At 50.2% G+C, this 20,294-nt stretch overlaps 1 protein-coding gene across 1 annotated transcript in view; it reads left to right on the top strand.

Moving 5' to 3' along the window:
- The window catches only part of Dchs1 (dachsous cadherin-related 1), a 33,761-nt gene that overhangs the window by 6,231 nt on the left and 7,236 nt on the right, over window positions 1–20,294 (top strand). The window contains exons 2-13 of the mRNA XM_021204799.1: window positions 7,597–9,489; window positions 14,655–14,843; window positions 14,937–15,168; window positions 15,308–15,544; window positions 15,773–16,798; window positions 16,996–17,189; window positions 17,408–17,504; window positions 17,607–17,764; window positions 17,947–18,808; window positions 18,897–19,136; window positions 19,259–19,384; window positions 19,919–20,128. Of these exons, the coding sequence (XP_021060458.1) occupies window positions 7,711–9,489; window positions 14,655–14,843; window positions 14,937–15,168; window positions 15,308–15,544; window positions 15,773–16,798; window positions 16,996–17,189; window positions 17,408–17,504; window positions 17,607–17,764; window positions 17,947–18,808; window positions 18,897–19,136; window positions 19,259–19,384; window positions 19,919–20,128 (5,350 nt within the window). The 5' untranslated portion in view covers window positions 7,597–7,710. The remainder of the gene's footprint in view (window positions 1–7,596; window positions 9,490–14,654; window positions 14,844–14,936; window positions 15,169–15,307; window positions 15,545–15,772; window positions 16,799–16,995; window positions 17,190–17,407; window positions 17,505–17,606; window positions 17,765–17,946; window positions 18,809–18,896; window positions 19,137–19,258; window positions 19,385–19,918; window positions 20,129–20,294) is intronic.

Genomic DNA, 20,294 nt, shown 5'->3' with positions numbered 1-20,294 from the left:
ATTCAGAAATGAAATTGACAAATTTTCAACTACTAATGTAGCTCACTGTATTTCACTTCTTCTATGCTGGGTCTTGGAAGTTTCCACCTAACATCCGAATTCTCTTGCTAAGCTTCCCTGCCTTCAAGATACCCTCTGAGGTACTTTCTCCACCTTTTTTTTTTTTTTTTTTTTTGCCGTCTCCACCTTCGTTAGTCTCCTCTACCACCTGGGCAGTGATCACTGGGGTCCAGCTTTAGGGGTCAGTTCACAGGTAAACACCACAGGCTCTATCTCTCTGAGCCACTGCTCTATCTCTGGGATGTGGTGAGTTTGGCACACGGTAGGCCTTAAATATTTGCTGACTGCATCTATTTGTGAATCGCATCACAGGCATGCCCTGTATCCTCTCCTTCCATGCCCGTTTTTTTCATTCCTACAAGCCTTCAGGCTGCCAGGTTCCCTCAACCCGCACACCCTGGGGGCCCACATGCCTCTAACCCAGAGTGTCAGTTAACTTATACTGAGAGCTCTTCCTCTGTTAGCCCACCCTGAGCACAGTGCCAGATTGGTTCTCCTAAAGTTTGGCAGTTGTTCCTTACTCCATGCCATTCAGGAACCGTTATCTTGGCTTTCTGAGCCTTGCACCGGAGAGGCAATTGGGTTAGCAAAAAGCTTTGCTGTCCATCACAACTGATTTCTGCATGTCTCTGTGCTCCCGTCTCCCAGCCTCAGATTCCTTGTCTGTGGAATAACACTTATCCCAGAGTTTGATATGTGCATCACGTAGCAGAACCAGCAAGCAGTAGCCAAGCATTCGTGCTAAGGGGTCTGTACTATTTCATTTAACTCTCACATCCGTCTCTGTACTATTTCATTTAACTCTCACATCCGTCAGGCAGGTGCGTTGATTCACATTTTACAGATGAGGAAATGAAGGCTTTAGAGGTTATTCAGGCAAGAAGACTCGAGTTTGTCATCTTGGCACTCAGGAGACTGAGATAAGATGATTAGGAGTCCTGGGTCATCCTGAGCCATAGAAGACCGTGTCTGTGGGGGGAAAAGGGTTGTATTGCTAGAGTCTATGCCACTTTCCTGCCCTGCTGCCTAGGACATAGTCTCCCTGTTGTAGGAATGCAGTAAGCACACATTAATATCTATGCTGAGCCTAATCTGGTTTGTGCCTTGATGTGAGTTGGCACATTCTCTCTGGTTTCCCACTGCAGGACCACTCTCCTGATGCTGCTCTTTCTAACACCTTAACTGTTAGACCCAACAGTGACTCGCAACCCATCTCTGCCTCACCTGACAGCATTCGGCATGGCTGATCTTTGCCTCCTTTTGAAGGTTCCTCCTTCACTTCTATACACTGCCTCCAGGAAGAGGAAAGGTCTCCGCTCCCTTTTCTTTGTGACTGTCCGTAGAGCTTAGGCCTGGATTCTTCTCACTCTTTACACCCTATCAGATTGGTGTCTCCACACCCACAGTTCCCAGTCACTCCACAGTTGTCCATGTCCATATCTCTCCTGAAGCCCGGCCTGCAGATCCAATTTTTCGTGGGACATCTCCGTGTCAGGATGTCAACAACTCCTTCCCAAGTGGCTTTTCTTCTGCAGTTACCCTAAAAGCACCACCTGACTCAAGTCAGAGCCCCAGGAAAGTGTTGAGCTTCTCCATCCTACAGAGTTCTCAGCCAGGTCCTGTCCACTTCATCTCCTCCCATTTTCCATTTCTCTCTTCCTTCAGCTCTCCCCTCACTAGCCTGCAGCATTACCGACTCCTCATACCTGGTTTTCCTCCTTCTCCAGATTCACTGCCCTCGCCATCCTGCCAGGGTGCTCCACTCAGCTTCCCTGCCATTTCTCCCCCTGTTTTTCCTCTTCTAAGTTGCAGGCCAAACAGAGTATGCGTAGTCCTGAGATCAGATTAGGAGGGCATTAACTCAGGAAGATTGTTTTGCTCTGAGCCTCCATTTCCTCACTGAAAACTGGAAGCTGGGATTCCTTCCTTGCTGGGTTGTTATGATGATTAAATGAGATACTGTCTGTGAACTGCCTGGCACAAGGCCCAGCACACAGTGAAAGCTCAGAAACAGACCCTCTTCTGCTTTTCTCTCCTTTCCTCAGCCTCTCCCTGGAGTGCCTCTTGGAAACACATCCTTGGTAGTACAGAGCCAGGCCTTGGCAGTGCCCTGGCCACTGCCCGGGTTGGGGGCAGGCTGGAGGTGACAGCCATCTTCTCCCACCACCTCTCTCCTCATCCCCTTTCTCTAGTTGTGGGTTCTGCTCCCTCCCCAGCAGCCCCTGGTCTGACTGTTCCTGCTTCCACTCCTTCTTCTGCTATAGCACTTGTGCTCCAATGGGCTTGCTTCCTCCATCCTCCCGCCAGAACTCTCACTCTCCTCCTTTCTTTATGCCTGGATCCACATCTCCCTCTGCTTACTGGGGCTGCTCTCTTGTTCTTCCACTTCTCGCTCAGCTGCCGTTTATAGCCCCCCTCCTCACCACTGTTGTCTTTCTGGCCCTGCCCACCGCTGGCCCTGGGACAGGAAGTTGAGGGAGGAGGCCTAGGCAGTGCCAGCTCCCCTAGCATGCTTCCCCTTCTGTACCTCTGGGCCACTCCTATACTTCCTCCTGGAGAGATTCTTCCTTCCCTTGTGGTCCCTCTGGTCTTCCCCACAGCCCACCTTTCTTTCCTCTACCATGTTTCTGCTTGCTCCCAGGCCCTGTAGACACACAAGCTGGGGACAGAAGGGGGGGCTCTGTTAGTGAGGGGGGGATTGACATCACGTTTCAGGCCCCAATGAACAGTCTTGCCCCTCCCCCTCTTAATGAGAACCAGCTGTGGTTCCAGAGGCCCAGATGTGGGGATAGAGGGGGAGAGCGGGATGGAGTCAGGACCAAGTAACAGGACTGAGGACAAAGTGAGGGCATGTGGTGAGGCAGCACTGGGTGGAAGAAGAGATGTGACAGAGCTTGACAGGAGGCAGGACAGACTGGTGACAGAGGTGAAATGGATAGGACAGACCTGAAAAGGAAAGAAAGGAGAATAGGGAGGACGAACATGTGCTAGGGAAGAGGCAGTGAGAAACACTGGACAGATGGGAGGCACGGTGCTCCAGAAGAGGCTGGAGAGAGGATGAGACGGTCTCCGGAGAGAGTCTGGAGTTCGAGTTTGGAACTGGAAGCTGTGGAGCAGGAAGTGATGAGGCATAGTCCAGACAGAGGCCCTAGGGACCTGGAGGTCACAGCTGCAGCCGCAGAGCTGACCACGAGTGCCCCGGCAGCATGTGTGAGAGCATGCCTGCGTGTGGGTGGGTCTGCAAGTGTGTGTGCGCGTGCCTGCTGTGTCAGTCCGCATGAAGTAGACAGTGGGTTTGTCCGGGCAGGGAAGGATGTGTGTGGGGGTGTGCTTGTGTGTTTATTGAGAATGTGTATGTGTCTCTGTGTTTAAGATCCATGGAAAAGTGGCTTTCTCTGTGCATATGAGTTATATATGTCTGAATTAATATACCAGTTTGTATGAAAATGGGTTTCTGAATGCATGTGATGGGAGGTATCTACATGTAACTTGGTTTTGTGTTAGAGTAAATCTTTGTGTGAAAGTGCATGTTGAATGTGTCTCTAGCATGTGAGCATTCTGTCTGTGAAAAGCTCTGCATGAGCCTGTCTATCAGTGTTCCAAGTGTGCTAGGGTGTGTGTGGGGCTGGGCTCTGTGTGAGCTTTTGTGAATTCAGAGGTGAGTGTCCTGGGGGAGTCTGCAGTGGCTAGAGGTCTATGTTAGGTAAGAAGAGGTTGAAGAAGTCTCTAATTTGGAAGAAGGAGCTATTTTTACACAGGGGATACACCTGGGCCTGTGTCTTTCCCCTCCAAGGCTACTTCATGTGAACTTTTATCTCCTACTACTGACTCATCCTATCATTCAGAAAATCTGTTGATCATGTATTATGGCCATATTCCACATAAGTGTGAGTAAGACAGTCTTGAGTCCCTTGCACAAGCTGCATAGAAAGGCAGATCATTGCAATGCTAAGTGCGATAAGAACATGGAGCTCATTGTTCATGATTTTCTCTTGCCAAGAGCTACTTACTGCTTTCTGCCCAGTGACTGGTGAAGTGAGGAGAGCCAGCCCTTAGACTGGTGAAGTGAAGAGGGCCAGCCCTTAACCCTTTACCAGTCTCTGTGCTCAGATCCAACCACTTCACAGATTAATAATGACACTGGATTCAAACTCTTGCTCTTTAAAAATAATGTGTGTATGAATGTGTGGTATATGCACATGTGTGTGTGCAGGCACATGTATGTCTGCATGCTCCATCACTCTTCTTCTTGTTCTTTTGAGACAGGGTCTCTCACTGAACCTGGATCTAGGTCAGTGGCCAGCAAGTCCTACTGCTTCTCTTGTCTCTCTTCCCCACAGTGCAGGACTTAGAGGCACAGGTGTAGATTCTCAAGGGTTTTTTAAAATATGGGTTCTGAAATCTGAACTCAGTTTCTCATGCTCGTGCAATGCTTGTCCTGCAAGCACTTTTACACATTGACCTATCTCTCTAGGCTCCTTACCCAGCCCCTGCTTTGTATTCCCTTATGAAGATGGGAGAGATGGACTTGCAAGTGTAAGTTAAGGTCACAAACACACCTAGGACTTGCAAGTGTAAGTTAAGGTCACAAACACATCTATCTTCAGGGACTAGGAAGTCTGAAAGAAGCAAAATCCACAGAGACTAGAGGACACACTTCTTTAGCCATAGGACAGGTAGAACCCCAGGGTCATGGGTCATGTGTTCATGTATGCCATCTGGGTTCACACAGGCATTTCTCTGAGTGTGTGTTGGGGGAGGGGCAGTGATGTGGAGCGTAAGACCCTGACTACTCCTTCAGTATCAATTGCCTGCTCATGATATATCTCAACTAAATCTTGAAAAACCAGAGACAAGACCTGTCTGGCCTTCAGGAGCCTCCAGGCCAGTGCAGGAGTAGACACAAGAACACACCAGGACTGTTGAACAGCTTATTGGCTCTAATTGAAGCCCAACAGAGTGCACTGTTGCATGGGGGCAGGGGTGGGGTATGCCAGAGGGAAAATCCACGTGAAGTTTAAACTGGATCTTGAATTTTTAATAACAAAAATTAAAAACATGGACAAGATTTTTGGGAGGTATCTTATTCTGGGAGAACACCACTTATAAAGCAAGAAAGAATGGAGAAGCACATTAACATAAGGTTTGGGAATGCAACATGTTGTGGGAAAAACTATAAGCAGGGAACATGGAGGGACTGGCAGAACTCAGGGTGTGAAGACACTAATGGAAAGCGGACTTTATGATGTGGGTCAGAGATATTCTGCCTAGAACAAGACACTCCTGAAACTTAAGCCACAAGCCTGTGCATATGTGTGCCTGTGCATGTGTGTATCTGTGCATATGTATGTGCCTGTGCCTGTGCATATACATGTGTCTGTGCATATGTGTGTGTCTGTATATGTGAGTCTGCATGCCTTTTGAGGTGGGGGGCAGCAGTTTCCTGTTGTCAGGAATTGGGAATCAGTGAGAATCCTCTATAGACTGGTTAGGTAAGATCTAACGTGACGACGGAGCAAAAAAAGGGTCCAGGTCAGGAGCAGGGAGATCGGAAAGGAGCTGTTGCAGAAATAGAAAGGCGAGCTGACACTGCTTCAGCTTAAGATGCCAACCGTGTAAACGGGCTAGAGCTGAGGTGTGCCTGGAGGAAGCGGCCAGGCTTTAATAACAAAGTAGACATTAAGATTGAAGAACAGCAAAAACAAACAAACAAACAACCCAAAGAGAGTTTCTAGATTTCTGGTTCTGAGGTGTGGATGGGTGGGTGGTGTTGCTATTCACGGGAAAGAACACAGAGGTGAAAATCAGACTGAGGGGCTGGCTAGTGCCCGCAGAGCTGGGGACTGAGAGGTCGCCGACAAATAGATTAGATGTAAAAATGATGGATACGGTCGAATCACAAGCATAGGAGTGGGAGAGCTGACAGTCAGACTCTGAGGATGGCAAAAGATGGCCTAGGACAAAGTCCTGAAAGGACCGGACAGAGGAGAAGAGCCTGGGAAGGAGCCTGGGCAGGGCCGGGAGGTGGACAGGGAGCGTGTGGGCAGAAATGGTGGTAAGGCCCAGAGCAGTGGGTTTCAGGATTAGTGGTCGGTGGTGCGGAATGATCCAGTAAGAGGAAGCGATGACTGGCTCAGTGGGAGAGTTGTCACAGAGAAGGGGGCCTCTCTATGGAGGGAGAGAGGGAGGTGACACAGAGGGCAAGTGAAGCAGCCTTACAGGGAGGCAAAACTTGGAACAGTCCCCATTCCCTCCTGCAGCTGCCTCCCATCAGCCTCTGCTCCACTTGTCACTGATTCTGCTTTTGCTTGTCACCATCAGCCTCTGCTCCACCTTGTCACTGATTCTGCTCTTGCTTGTCACCCACAGGCTTCCTTCTCTTTGAACTTTAGCCACGTTTGAGACCCTCGTTCCCTTAGAGGGTTCCCAGAGGCACCTCCCCTCACTGGTTTTATTTTTCAGAGTCTGACACCTAAGGACACTTTGTCCAGTTGATTTTCCACCAGGAATTTGCCCATCATCCTTGATATCTCTGTCCTCTCACCCGGCCTTTAAGCAGCCACCGGGTTCTGATGATTCTACCCCAATCCCCTCCCACACACTTACCCATCAGTCCCCGTTTTTACTGCTTGCTGGTCCTCATCCAGATTAGCATGGAAACACTGCCATACCTGTACGCCCTCCTGGCCTATCTTCATTGTGTTGTGTGTGAGCCCCTGCTCTCTGTATACACTCTGCACCAACATAACACCTCACCGGCGGGCGATGCTTCCCAGCTACCCCCAGACATTCCCAGCCCTTCTTCTAGTGTGGACTCTAAGCTCTCCCGAGTTGTGTTCACTCTTCTAGAATTCTTTCCATATCCCTCATCTCTGCCCAACATTACGTAGCTAATGCCTACTAATTGTTTGGCTCTTGGGCATGCATGTTACTTCCTCAGAACTTCCTCCATTGACTCCGTGAAGTCCCTTCCAGCCTCTCCTGCTTCCAAGTTTTCTTCATAGACATCTTCAAGGCTGTTCAACTCCTAGTTATAAGCTCCATGAAACCAGGAGCTGCTCCCTTTACTCCCTGTTTGTAGTTGGCACTTAGCTCTTGTAGATGAGAGAGTGAAGTGGGGCTAGGGACACTAAATATTTAAATACTGGTAGCAGCTCTAAGGATTGACATTTCAAGCATGGTTACTACATATATGTCTATTGAGGCTAGAAAGGGAGTATTAGTCCTTGGTGCAAAGAAAAAAAAATGTAAGCATAGGTCACCCGTTTTAAGTTTAGAAAAAGGAGAGTTTGTAGGCATTTAGTCCTGTAAAATAGGAGATGGAATAATCTGCTTAGAGACGAAGTTCAGGCTTTGCCAGGGGGCAGCCTGGAGGAGACTTGGGGGAATCCCAGAGTACAGATTCCCAGGGAGAGATAGAAATGGATGAGCTGCTGCTCAAGCCCCTGATGGCCCTGTGCACGTCTGAGATTCCCAGTCTCTCTGGCCTCTTAATCCTACCCTGATAATGACCTTTTCCTTCTGCTTTTCTCTTAGGTCAGGGAGCCTGAACTGCAGCTAAAGCCCAAGTTGGATCTGATCCAAACCCTGAAATCAAGCTGGGCTAGGAGTCTGCTGTGGAGCTGGAGCTTCAGCTGAACTGGCCCTGCCATGCAGAAGGAGCTGAGTGTTGCACTTTCCTGTCCTGGCATGAAGAGCCTCAGGACTCTGTTACCATTGCTGGTGCTGTTGGGGGCTACAGTGCCAGGAAGCTGGGGTCAGGCTGGGAGCCTGGACCTACAGATCGACGAGGAACAACCAGCAGGCACGCTGATTGGAGACATCAGTGCAGGGCTTCCACCAGGCACAGCGCCCCCTCCCATGTACTTCATCTCTGCCCAGGAGGGCAGTGGCGTAGGCACAGACCTCGCTATTGACGAGCACAGTGGGGTGGTCCGTACAGCTCGGGTCCTAGACCGTGAGCGGAGAGACCTTTACCGCTTCACTGCAGTCACTCCTGATGGGGCCACCGTGGAAGTTACAGTGAGAGTAGCTGATATCAATGACCATGCACCAGCTTTCCCTCAGGCTCGGGAAACCCTGCAAATACCTGAGCATACAGCTCTTGGTACACGCTACCCACTGGAGCCTGCTCGTGATGCAGACGCCGGCCGCCTAGGAACCCAAGGGTATGCACTATCTGGTGATGGGGCTGGAGAGACCTTTCGGCTGGAGACACGTCCTGGTCCTGGTGGAGCTCCAGTGCCTGAGCTGGTGATTGCTGGGGAACTGGACCGGGAGAACCGCTCACACTACATGTTGCAGCTTGAGGCCTATGATGGTGGCTCACCCCCGCGGAGAGCACAGGCCCTGCTAGATGTGACACTTCTGGATATCAATGACCATGCCCCAGCTTTCAATCAAAGCCGATACCATGCTGTGGTATCTGAGAGTCTGGCCCCTGGAAGTCCTGTTTTGCAGGTGTTTGCATCTGATGCTGATGCTGGTGCCAATGGGGCTGTGACTTATGAGATCAACAGGAGACAGAGTGAAGGTGATGGACCCTTCTCCATTGATGCACACACAGGGTTTCTGAGGCTGGAGCGCCCACTGGACTTTGAACAAAGGCGAGTTCATGAACTGGTGGTACAGGCACGGGATGGTGGGGATCACCCAGAGCTGGGTTCAGCTTTTGTGACAGTGCATGTGCGAGATGCCAATGACAATCAGCCGTCCATGACTGTCATCTTCCTGAGTGCTGATGGCTCCCCCCGAGTGTCTGAGGCTGCCCCACCTGGACAGCTTGTTGCTCGAATCTCTGTGTCAGATCCAGATGATGGTGACTTCGCCCACGTCAATGTGTCCTTGGAGGGTGGAGAGGGCCACTTTGCTCTGAGCACCCAAGACAGTGTCATCTATCTGGTGTGTGTGGCTCGAAGGCTAGATCGGGAGGAGAGAGATGTCTATAACTTGCGAGTCACAGCCACAGACTCAGGCTCACCCCCACTTCGGGCCGAAGCTGCTTTTGTGCTACATGTCACTGATGTCAATGACAATGCACCTGCTTTTGACCGCCAGCTCTACCGACCTGAGCCTCTGCCTGAAGTTGCATTGCCTGGCAGCTTCGTGGTACGGGTGACTGCCCGGGATCCTGACCAAGGCACCAATGGTCAGGTCACCTACAGTCTGGCTCCTGGCACTCACACTCACTGGTTCTCCATTGATCCCACCTCAGGCATCATCACCACAGCTGCCACACTGGACTATGAACTAGAGCCTCAGCCACAGCTTATTGTGGTGGCCACAGATGGGGGCCTGCCTCCTTTAGTCTCCTCGGCCACAGTTAGTGTGGCCTTACAAGACGTGAATGACAATGAGCCCCAGTTCCAGAGGACTTTCTACAATGCCTCGCTTCCTGAAGGTACCCAGCCCGGAACCTGTTTCCTGCAGGTGGGTAACCCCTGCCCACAGCACTGTGAGCAACAGTGGGTGTGAGGGTCACGGAGGACCCCAGGATAGCAGCCTAGCTTTGCACTAGCTTTGCACTAGCTTTGTCAATAGTGTTGACAGTGACTTAAGCCAAAGGGGTTGGCCCTGTTCTATGAGCCCCAACGTCTGTAGAGGTAGTGTAATGAGAAGATGGGGCAGGGTGCAAGAGTTGAGACCAGTAATCTTGGCAGTTGAAGAAACTAAGATAGGATATGGAAGAAGAGTGTCACATAGTGTCAGGAAACAAAGAGACACTCTGCAAAGCTTCTAAACTGCAGGGATGGAGTTTTTGTCCACCCACATGGCTCCTGTTTCACAAGGGATAGCCCAGCATTTACAGAGTGCTCTATGCTTAGTCCAGTGTTATGCTCTGCTGGAAGAAACCTCTATCCCCTCCTTTGGACGGGAGCCTTGATGGGACACATGGATTCAAGGACAGAGATAAGAACAATCTAGTAAGATTCTAGTGTGAGAGAGGGAGGACCTCACAGTGGACGAGGAAAGAGATGGGGAGAACATGAACCTAAGGATGCAGTCTGAAGCCATATTGCAGAGATCTTTGGCCACCATGTGTTAGGGCTTTCCTTGGAAAATAAAGGAGGTCTTTGAACTTTGAGTCAGGAAGGACATGATTAGATTGTTTGTTTGCTTTGGGTTTTAAAGTAGCTAACTGGCTTTAAGGGTGAAGGGATCGATGTGTGGGTGATAAATCATTGCTCAGCACTGTAAGCCGGGCAATGTGCTCAGAGCAGAGAACAGGGGAAAGAGATTCCCATTCTTGCGCAGGACTCAGTCTAAATAGGGAAATACAGCAATAACTAGCACAGTAGAGGGTGGCACTTCATGAAGTGCTTTGGAAGCCCAGAAGAATTAATGATGCTTTGCTAGATGTGGACAGAGACACCTTGCCTACAGAAAGCTGTTGGATAAACACCACGATGTTAAGACTACAGTGTTTGGGTTGGTCTCAGTTATATAGATGAAAAAGAGTTTCTGGGAGAGAAAACAAACTAGTTAACAGGCTAGATAGCAGACTCTGACTTTTCTTAAAAATCATAGGAAGGCCAGCCTGTCTTTTGGAAAGATGGCTTTTGCTACCCTATGAAATATAGCTGCAATAGAGACGACTGAGGGCTGGAAGGTCTCATCAGAGACCAGAGCATCTTCTCTGGGGCTGCCTGCTGGCCCAGACTTCTAGGCTAGTGCCTGGGTCTGGCTGATCTCTTGCCTTCTGGCCAGATTCTGGATATTTGCCTGCTTCTGCTGTCTGGCTCCACCACCCACTCTCACATGTGTGCACTCTCTTGGCCAAGACCAGTGGATTATTGCTTCCAAACTTTTCCTCTCCCAGCTAGTTCCCGAAGCACAAGAGCAACTCTCCAGGTGGTTTCCTAGAGCTTTTGCTGTTAGAAACAATGAAGAAAAGATAAAAATGACCACTGGGAGTTCATAACTGCTACAAAGTCTTAACATTTGATTTATGCAATGTACATTTGTTAAACACCCGCTATATATGCCAATCACTGTATTAGGGATACAGAATGTACTAATGAATAAGCCCAAGTTGGAATAAGCCTTACTTTGCAAAGAAATAGCTTGTTGCATTAAGAAAACTTCCATAGTAGGATAATAAACAGCATGGAAGTTTTCCCAAAGCACAGGGGCTTTTGAATTGAAATCTAAAGAGTAAAGGAGAGTTCATGGAATGATCAGACAGGTAAAAGGTCCCAGGCTAGGTGACACATACAGAGGAGTGAGAGAACCTAACTTCTTTAAGAGGGTTCAAGTAGTGAGATGAGAAGGTAAGACTGTACAGGAGGCCAGCCAATTAGAGCCCACAGCAAGCCAATGTTTTCCCTATGTAAAGCATTGAAGTTGTTTATGTATGCATGTATGTATGTATGTATGTATGTATGTATGTATGTGACTTGGTGTTTTTACCCCATAGACATCTGCATGAGGGTGTTGAATGCACTGGAACTGGAGTTACAGATAGTTGTGAGCTGCCATGTGGGTGCTGGGAATTGAACCCGGGGCCTCTGTAACAGCCAGTGCCCTGAAGTTTTTTTGTTTTTTAGTACAGGAAGAATATGATCAAATTTACCTCTCAACTGGTTGTCAGTATAGGCTAGTGGTTTACAGCTGGGGGCTGGTTTACATTCCAGAGGAGACATTTAGCAATAGTTAGACATCTTGTATTGTTAGAAGTGATGAGATGCTCCCAAGATCCAGTAGGTAGAGGCCTGGGATGCTGTTTACCATGATGTAGTGCACACAGTAGCATCCAGCTTTAATAAAGGGGGTGGGGGTAGGGAGATAAAGAAAAAAATCTAGCCTAAAATGCCAGAAGCATGGGTTGGAGGGACGGAATAGTCCAAGGGAGGGGATCAGAATAGTCCAAAGGAGGAATGGCTCAGATGGAGAGACACTCAATATACGGGTGATAATGAGGACTTATTGAATGCTAGGCTGATTGATATTCCAGGCAAGGGAAAAGAAAGAACTAACTTCTGGCTTGAGTAAGTGGATGGAAGAGTCAGCAGGTTTGAAAGGATCATGGGTTTAGTGTTGGACAGTTTAGATTTAAGGTCACTGTGGGACATCCAGGTAGAGATGTTGGACAGGCATCTGGATGTACAAGTTTTCAGTCTAGGGGAATGGCCCCCTAAGCTTAGAGCTTATTAGAGATAGTTCCTGAGGCTGGGAAAGTAAAAGAGGCATGCAGGATGGAAAAAATAAAAAAAGGCCAAGGGATGAACAAGAGCAGCCAGAGTACAGTAAGTGGAAAAGGGCCCATGGTAGCAGGGAGCCAGTAAGAGGAGAAGCGGATTAATATAGCAAAAGATCAAAACAGGAGGTGCTCAAAGGGAGGGTGTCATGATGGGACCATACAGTAAGTTTAAAGTCTGGTAGGAAGGATCATAAAAAAAAAAAAAGGGTCTCTCTTTTGTCCTTGAAATGGTGCTTCCGATTACAGTCAGGGGGTCAAGTGCAGATACGAGGAGAAGCAATGAGTTTTCTAACAGCGTGGGAGCATGGGGATGGCGATGAGAACCTGCTGAAAACAGTCCACATTTACTGAGAAACCTCAGGAAATTCACTTTGCCTTGGTCATTTCCAGTCAATGGTCCCTGAGCCTTTTGGGGGTCACTTCCTGACAACCCCCCCTCCACACATACACACACACACACACACACACACACACACACACACACACACACACTGCTGTTTATTGCTTTCTTCCTGCAACATAGTCAGGGTGGAGGTGTTTGACAGCTCCTGAAGGTAGCTGCAGCTGTGCTGTTCCCTGTGTGGATAGACGCAAGGGGGAAGTCCGTCTCCTGGGATATCCGGGCCCACAGGCACTGGAAAGAGCTGGAGCAGGAGCTGTTTCCAGGGTTCAGCCGTGGCAGGGTCTTAATGTCTCTCAGGAGGATAAACAATGGCACAGATCATTTCTGTCAAGGGCCTGGGCAACAATTAGAAATCCCTGGCCAGCTTTCTTTCCAAGCACATTTTCTGGCTGAGAAGGGGAACTCTCCAGCTCCCTCCTGCAGCATATCATGACCCTGAGGTCACTCTGCCCACAAAGAGCACTTTGTCACTGCCTGCAGCAGTCAGCCACCAGCTAGCCCACTATGGAGGGCTTAGTGTGCACCCAATGTGTAAAACTTAGAGTGAAAGAAAGTTTTGTTACAAAGCAGGGTGATCCGATGCTTATTCATTCAATGTACAAGTGTGCACAGAGCATGTACAGTATACCTAGGCTAAAAGTGCACAAGCCACATCCAGCTATCACAGAGCAGATCCTGTAGTGATGAGATTCAACAGTGTGATGAATGCTCTCTGTAAAGATCAGACATATATGCTGGGATGGACTAGGGCATGCTTGCAATCCTAGCACTTAGCTGGGGGAGGTTGGAGGATCCTGAGTTTAAGGCCAGCCTGAGCTGCATAGTGAGATCCCCATCTTAAAACAACACTTCCTAGGGCTGGAGAGATGGCTCAGAGGTTAAGAGCACTGACTGCTTTTCCAGAGGTCCTGAGTTCAATTCCCAGCAACCACATGATGGCTCACAACCATCTGTAATGGGGTCCAGTTCCCTCTTCTGGTGTGCCTGAAGAGAGCAACACTTACTCACATACATAAAATAAATAAATAAATAAATCCTTAAAGGGAATAACTAAGGAGGAGAACCTATTAAAAAAAATTCCCTACACACAAGATTAGACTTAAAATATCAATCTTAGTTACTGTTTATCAACCAGTTCTCTGCTGAGTAGGACAGACAGTAGATGAGGCTAGCAGTACCTGTTACCCTCTGGAATTAGTGGCCACTGCCCTTGGCACTTGACTTTGTACTTGGCCCTCATTATATGCGGATTCACTACTCTCTGTGAAAAGGATATTTGTAACCCCAGACACGTGTAGAGACGAGTCACCTAATAGGTAGGTTCCTACCTTGAGGCTGAAGCAGGTGACATTTTGCTTCCTGTTTCAGTTCTCATCCTGTGATCAAGTGAACTTGGCGTTCTGTTTTGGTGACACTTTTTGTTGCACACTTGTGCTTTTCACTAGTGACTTTTGTCATTCAGAACAATCCCCAAGTAGAACAGTGTAGTTTTACTTAGTGCAGTGGAAGGTTGTGATGTCCCTTTTAGAGTAAAATGTATGATTAGATGAGCTTCGGTCAGACATGAGTTATAGTACCTAAGTGAACCATGGCTGTATCTTTACTGTATTGTGTCTGGGAAGGCAATGCTAATGAATCAACACCATATATTAAAGTGCCTTCAGACACACATCGAATAAGTCTACCCATTGATGACTGCAGCTGTGCTGCTGCCCACAGGGATTCGTGCAGAAGAAAGTCCGTCTCCTGGGATATCTGGGCCCACAGCCACAGTAAAGAGCTGTTTCCAAGGTTCAGCCTTGGCAGGGTCTTATTTGCTATTTAACAACAACAACAACATCAAAAATTGTAACCAGAGCCTCCCAGGAATCTAAGTGGTGGGATCTGGCTTGAGGTTGGGTTTTGGTTCAGGTTCTAGTCCTCTATGCATTTCCATTTAGCCCTTTTCTGACCAGCAAGTGGGGAGCATCACTTACCCCAGCCTCTCCCCAGGTAACAGCCACAGATGCTGACAGTGGCCCATTTGGCCTCCTCTCCTATTCCTTGGGTGCTGGGCTTGGAGCTTCTGGATCTCCCCCATTCCGCATCGATGCCCACAGTGGTGATGTGTGTACCACCCGGACCTTGGACCATGACCAGGGACCTTCAAGCTTTGACTTCACGGTGACAGCTATCGATGGGGTAAGTAACCAGACCTTGGCCAAGGATATTGGGGTAGAGTTTTTAACCAAAGTTAGACAAGGCCTACTGACTGATGGCTACATGTCCCACCAGGGAGGCCTCAAGTCCATGGTGTATGTGAAGGTATTTGTGGCAGACGAGAATGACAACCCACCTCAGTTTTATCCACGGGAGTATGCCGTCAGTCTGAGTGCTCAGAGTACACCAGGCACAGCCGTGCTGAGGGTGCATGCCCATGACCCTGACCAGGGACCCCATGGGCGACTTTCCTACCACATCCTGGCTGGCAACAGTCCCCCACTCTTTGCATTGGATGCACACTCAGGTAAGGATCCTCCTATCACCAGGACCTGCTACCAGCCTCCTCTTCCCACTTACCTACATATTACCTAAATATTGCCTCCTCTTTCCAGGACCTTCCCCCCTCTTTTCTCCATCTGTGTTTGCTTCTCTTCCTTCTCCAGGGCTCTTGACAGTAGCCTGGCCCTTAGGCAGACGGGCTAATTCTGTGGTGCAGCTGGAGATCGGGGCTCAGGATGGAGGTGGTCTACAAGCAGAACCCATTGCCCGAGTCAACATCAGCATTGTGCCTGGGACCCCCACACCACCTATATTTGAGCAACTACAGTATGTTTTTTCAGTGCCGGAAGATGTGGCACCCGGCACCAGTGTGGGCATAGTCCAGGCACACAACCCACCAGGTATCAGATATCCCAGTACCATCTCAGGGTGACCCTAGAACAGCATACTGCAGGGAACTCTATTACAAAACAGTATGGCACGCGAATACCACCCTAATGCCAACCAGTTTCCCTGCCAACACCAGCCCCTTTCTGAATACTCTGCGAAACACAAATGTGGGACCTGCCTTTCTTGGGATTAATAGGTGAGCCCTACCTCTTTCCTAATGTTTTTCTCTTTCTCCCTAGGTCGCTTAGGGCCTGTGACCCTCACCCTATCAGGTGGGGACCCCCGAGGGCTCTTCTCCCTAGATTCACCCTCAGGGATACTAAAAACACTTCGCCCTCTGGACCGGGAGCTCCTGGGACCTGTCCTAGAGCTAGAAGTTCGAGCAGGCAGTGGAATCCCACCAGTGTTTGCTGTGGCTCGGATCCGTGTGCTGCTGGATGATGTGAATGATAATTCCCCTGCCTTCCCTGCACCTGAAGACACTGTACTGTTGCCACAAAACACTGCTCCAGGGACTCCCGTCTATACACTGCGCGCTCTAGACCCTGACTCGGGAGCTAACAGTAGAGTCACCTTTAGTCTACTTGCTGGGGGTGATGGACTGTTTACTGTGGATCCTACCACAGGCCACATCCAGCTCATGGGACCTCTGGGGCCTCCAGGGGGACCAGCCCATGAGCTGGAGGTGGAGGCCCGAGATGGAGGCTCCCCACCACGCACCAGCCACTTCCGACTTCGTGTGGTGATACAGGATTTGGGAATCCATGGGCTGGCTCCACGATTTGATAGCCCTACCTACCGTGTGGACTTACCCTCGGGCACTACCACCGGAACTCAGATCTTGCAAGTGCAAGCCCAGGCACCAGATGGGAGCCCTGTCACTTACCACCTTGCAGCAGATGGAGCCAATAACCCCTTTGGCCTGGAGTCACAGAGTGGGTGGCTATGGGTACGGACAGCACTAGACCGTGAGTCCCAGGAGTTATACACATTGAAGGTGATGGCTGTATCTGGTTCCAAAGCTGAATTGGGGCAACAGACAGGCACAGCCACAGTGAGGGTCATTATCCTCAACCAAAATGACCACAGTCCCCGCTTGTCTGAAGAGCCCACCTTTCTGGCTGTAGCAGAGAATCAACCCCCAGGGACCAGTGTAGGCCGAGTCTTTGCCACTGACAGAGACTCAGGTCCTAATGGGCGTCTGACCTACAGCCTTCAACAGCTTTCAGAAGACACCAAGGCCTTCCGCATCCACCCCCAGACTGGTAAGCACTTAAACCTCACAGCCTCATCTTCAGACTGGCAAATACCCAGGCAGGGTCCTTAGCCCAGATGTTGGCTCTAAGGATCAGGATTCAGCCTGGAGTTTAGCCTTGGTACTTGCTCACACTTCCTAGCCACAGCTAGTCACCAGGCTCTGCATCCTTAAACATCCCATCACAATCTCCATCTCCACTTCCAGGAGAAGTGACTACACTCCAAACCCTGGACCGAGAGCAGCAGAGCAGCTTCCAGCTCCTGGTGCAAGTGCAGGATGGGGGTAGTCCACCTCGCAGTGCCACAGGCACTGTGCATGTCGCGGTGCTCGACCTCAATGACAACAGTCCCACTTTCCTGCAGGCTTCAGGGGCTGCTGGTGGGGGCCTCCCTATACAGGTATGTAAAGCACCAGGAACATGTTGTGAAGTAGTATAAGAGACATGGGGAGGGGTCTCCCCATTAAGCTGTGAGTATAGGTAAGAGAGACCACCTCCTGGAGCAGGTATAAGACAAAAGGAAAAACATTTGTACCTATGTATAGATGGATGAAAACCAATTCTGGGTTATTTTAAGCATTGGAAGAAGACAACTGTAGGCGAGTTGTGTTCCCACAGGTACCAGACCGAGTGCCTCCAGGAACACTGGTGACAACTCTACAGGCCAAGGATCCAGATGAGGGGGAGAACGGGACCATCCTATACACCCTAACTGGTATGGGGGCAGAAGGAGGGAGCCTGGGAGTGATCAGAGCTCTCATGGCCTGCTTTGCTCTGGCTGCCAAAACCTCATCTTTTCTTCTCTGCTTGTCCCCAGGTCCTGGCTCTGAGCTCTTCTCTCTGCATCCTCACACCGGGGAGCTGCACACAGCAGCATCCCTGGTTAGAGCTGAGCGGCCTCACTATGTACTAACTCTAAGTGCTCACGACCAGGGCAGCCCCCCTCGAAGTGCCAGCCTCCAACTGCTCGTGCAGGTATGACTGCCTTCCCTAGAGTTCCCTGGTCTGGCCCTCAGGGTCTCCCCTTATAGATCCATATTCTTGAGATCCTTTGACTCTCTTTGTCAGACCACCCTGACTGCCCTCCCCTAAACCAGCACAGACACGCTTTTACACGGATCCTTCTGATTCAGTTTCTCTGCTCTGGTATGCAATAGGTACTTCCCTCAACTCGTATGGTGGAGTCACCAGATCTTATAGAAGCTGACTCAGCGGCAACAGTGCCTGTAGTACTTACAGTGACAGCAGCTGAGGGGCTTCGACCTGGATCCCTGTTGGGTTCGGTGGCCCCGCAGGAGCCAGCTAGTGTGGGTGTACTCACCTATACTCTGGTTGGTGGCGCGGACCCCGAGGGTACCTTCGCGCTGGACTCAACCTCTGGTCGCTTGTACTTGGCGCGCCCCTTGGACTTCGAGGCTGGGCCAGCCTGGCGCGCGCTCACGGTGCGCGCCGAGGGGCCGGGAGGCGCAGGCGCGCGGCTGTTGAGAGTGCAGGTGCGTGTGCAGGACGAGAACGAGCACGCGCCAACTTTTGCGCGCGACCCCCTGGCCCTGGCGCTACCTGAGAACCCCGACCCGGGTGCCACGCTATACACTTTCCGCGCATCAGACTTGGATGGCCCAGGTCCCAACAGTGAGGTGCGATACCGCCTGCTGAGGCAGGAGCCCCCGGTGCCCGCCCTGCGCTTGGACGCGCGCACCGGGGCGCTCAGCGCTCCTCGTGGTCTTGATCGGGAGACCACACCGGCGCTGTTACTACTCGTGGAAGCCACCGACCGGCCAGCCAATGCCAGCCGCCGCAGGGCAGCGCGCGTTTCGGCGCGCGTCTTTGTCACGGATGAAAATGACAACGCCCCTGTTTTCGCCTCCCCATCACGGGTGCGCCTCCCAGAGGATCAGCCCCCTGGGCCCGCAGCACTGCACGTGGTAGCTCGGGATCCAGACCTGGGGGAGGCTGCCCGCGTGTCCTATCGCCTTGCCGCTGGAGGGGATGGCCACTTCCGGCTGCATGCGACCACTGGTGAGAGTAGGGTCGATGGGGAGGCGTGGAGGGTGCTGAAGTGCAAGGAAAGCTAAAGCCCGCTACCAACCACCTTACTGCTGTCTAGGAGCGCTGTCTGTGGTGCGGCCTTTGGACCGTGAACAGCGAGCTGAGCATGTACTGACAGTGGTGGCCTTGGACCATGGCTCCCCGCCGCGTTCATCTACTCAGCTCCTGACTGTCAGTGTTGTTGACGTCAACGACGAGGCACCGGTTTTCCCTCAGCAGGAGTACAATGTCATCCTTCGTGAGAACAGTCCACCTGGCACTTTTCTGCTCACTCTGAAGGCAACTGACCCTGACCTTGGTAAGACCTGTGGGAATGAATTTTGGCAGGGATGGAGTTGGGAGTGAATTGTGAGAGGGATGGAGTGAGGGAATAAAAAGTATACTTACCCTCTGATCGTCCTCCATGATGCCTCTCCTCAGGGGCCAATGGGCAAGTGACTTATGGGGGTGTCTCTGGCGAGAGCTTCTCTCTGGACCCAAACACTGGAGTTCTCACGACTCTGAGGGCTCTGGACCGGGAGGAGCAGGAGGAGATCAATTTGACAGGTATACTGATAGGACCTCCAAAAGCTAGAGGCTTTGTATACAACACAGCTCCTGTTACAAGGAAGTATCAAGGTAGAGTGTAGGAAGAACTAAGTTCTAGCCGTCAACATTAGTTTTCCAGTGCATACTGTCACCACCAAGCCTTCCATACCTCTGGCTCATACTGCAGCCACTCAGCAGAGCAGCATACTGATATTAGCAGAGAGGTTAAGTGACTTGCTCAAATTAACAGGATTTGGAAGTAGCAGGACTGAGAGCTGAGTACAGGCTTTGATACCTAATTTATTGTCTTTCCTGTCACATTGCCTCCAACTGAAGCTGTATCTTGCATGTAGTCAGCATGAGACAAACATAGAAAGGAAAGAATGTTTTCTGGCATGTGTTCTGTATGTCTTTGTGTGTGCCCCAATACGTGTTGTGAGATAGACATTTTCTGTTTTATATGTGCACCTGGTGAACATGTGTGAACGCTGTAGTAAGGGTTTCTCCATGGCATTGGGTAGGGTACATCTTGCTGGTTTTGTTTCTCCACAGTATATGCCCGGGACAGGGGCTTGCCACCCCTGTTAACGCACATCACAGTGAGAGTGACTGTGGAAGATGAAAATGACCATACTCCAACTTTTGGGAACACCCACCTCTCCCTGGAAGTGCCTGAAGGCCAGGACCCCCAAACCCTAACCACACTAAGAGCCTCTGATCCAGATGGGGGACTCAATGGACAGCTACAGTACCGCATCCTTGGTGAGAGGCATTCAGTTTCACAAGAATGCCTTGCTTGGCGGCACCCACTTGCCCAGTTCTTACTGATTCTTGGCCCTTGCCAGTTTCTGTCAACGTTTCTATATCTTTTCTTCTTTCTTTTTCTTTTTCTTTTTCTTTTTTTTTTTTTTTTTTTTTTTTTTTTTTT

The sequence above is a fragment of the Mus pahari genome, chromosome 1 (genome assembly GCF_900095145.1).
Source record: "Mus pahari chromosome 1, PAHARI_EIJ_v1.1, whole genome shotgun sequence".
NCBI classification, from domain to species: domain Eukaryota; kingdom Metazoa; phylum Chordata; class Mammalia; order Rodentia; family Muridae; genus Mus; species Mus pahari.
This window is presented reverse-complemented; position numbering and strand designations above follow the sequence as displayed.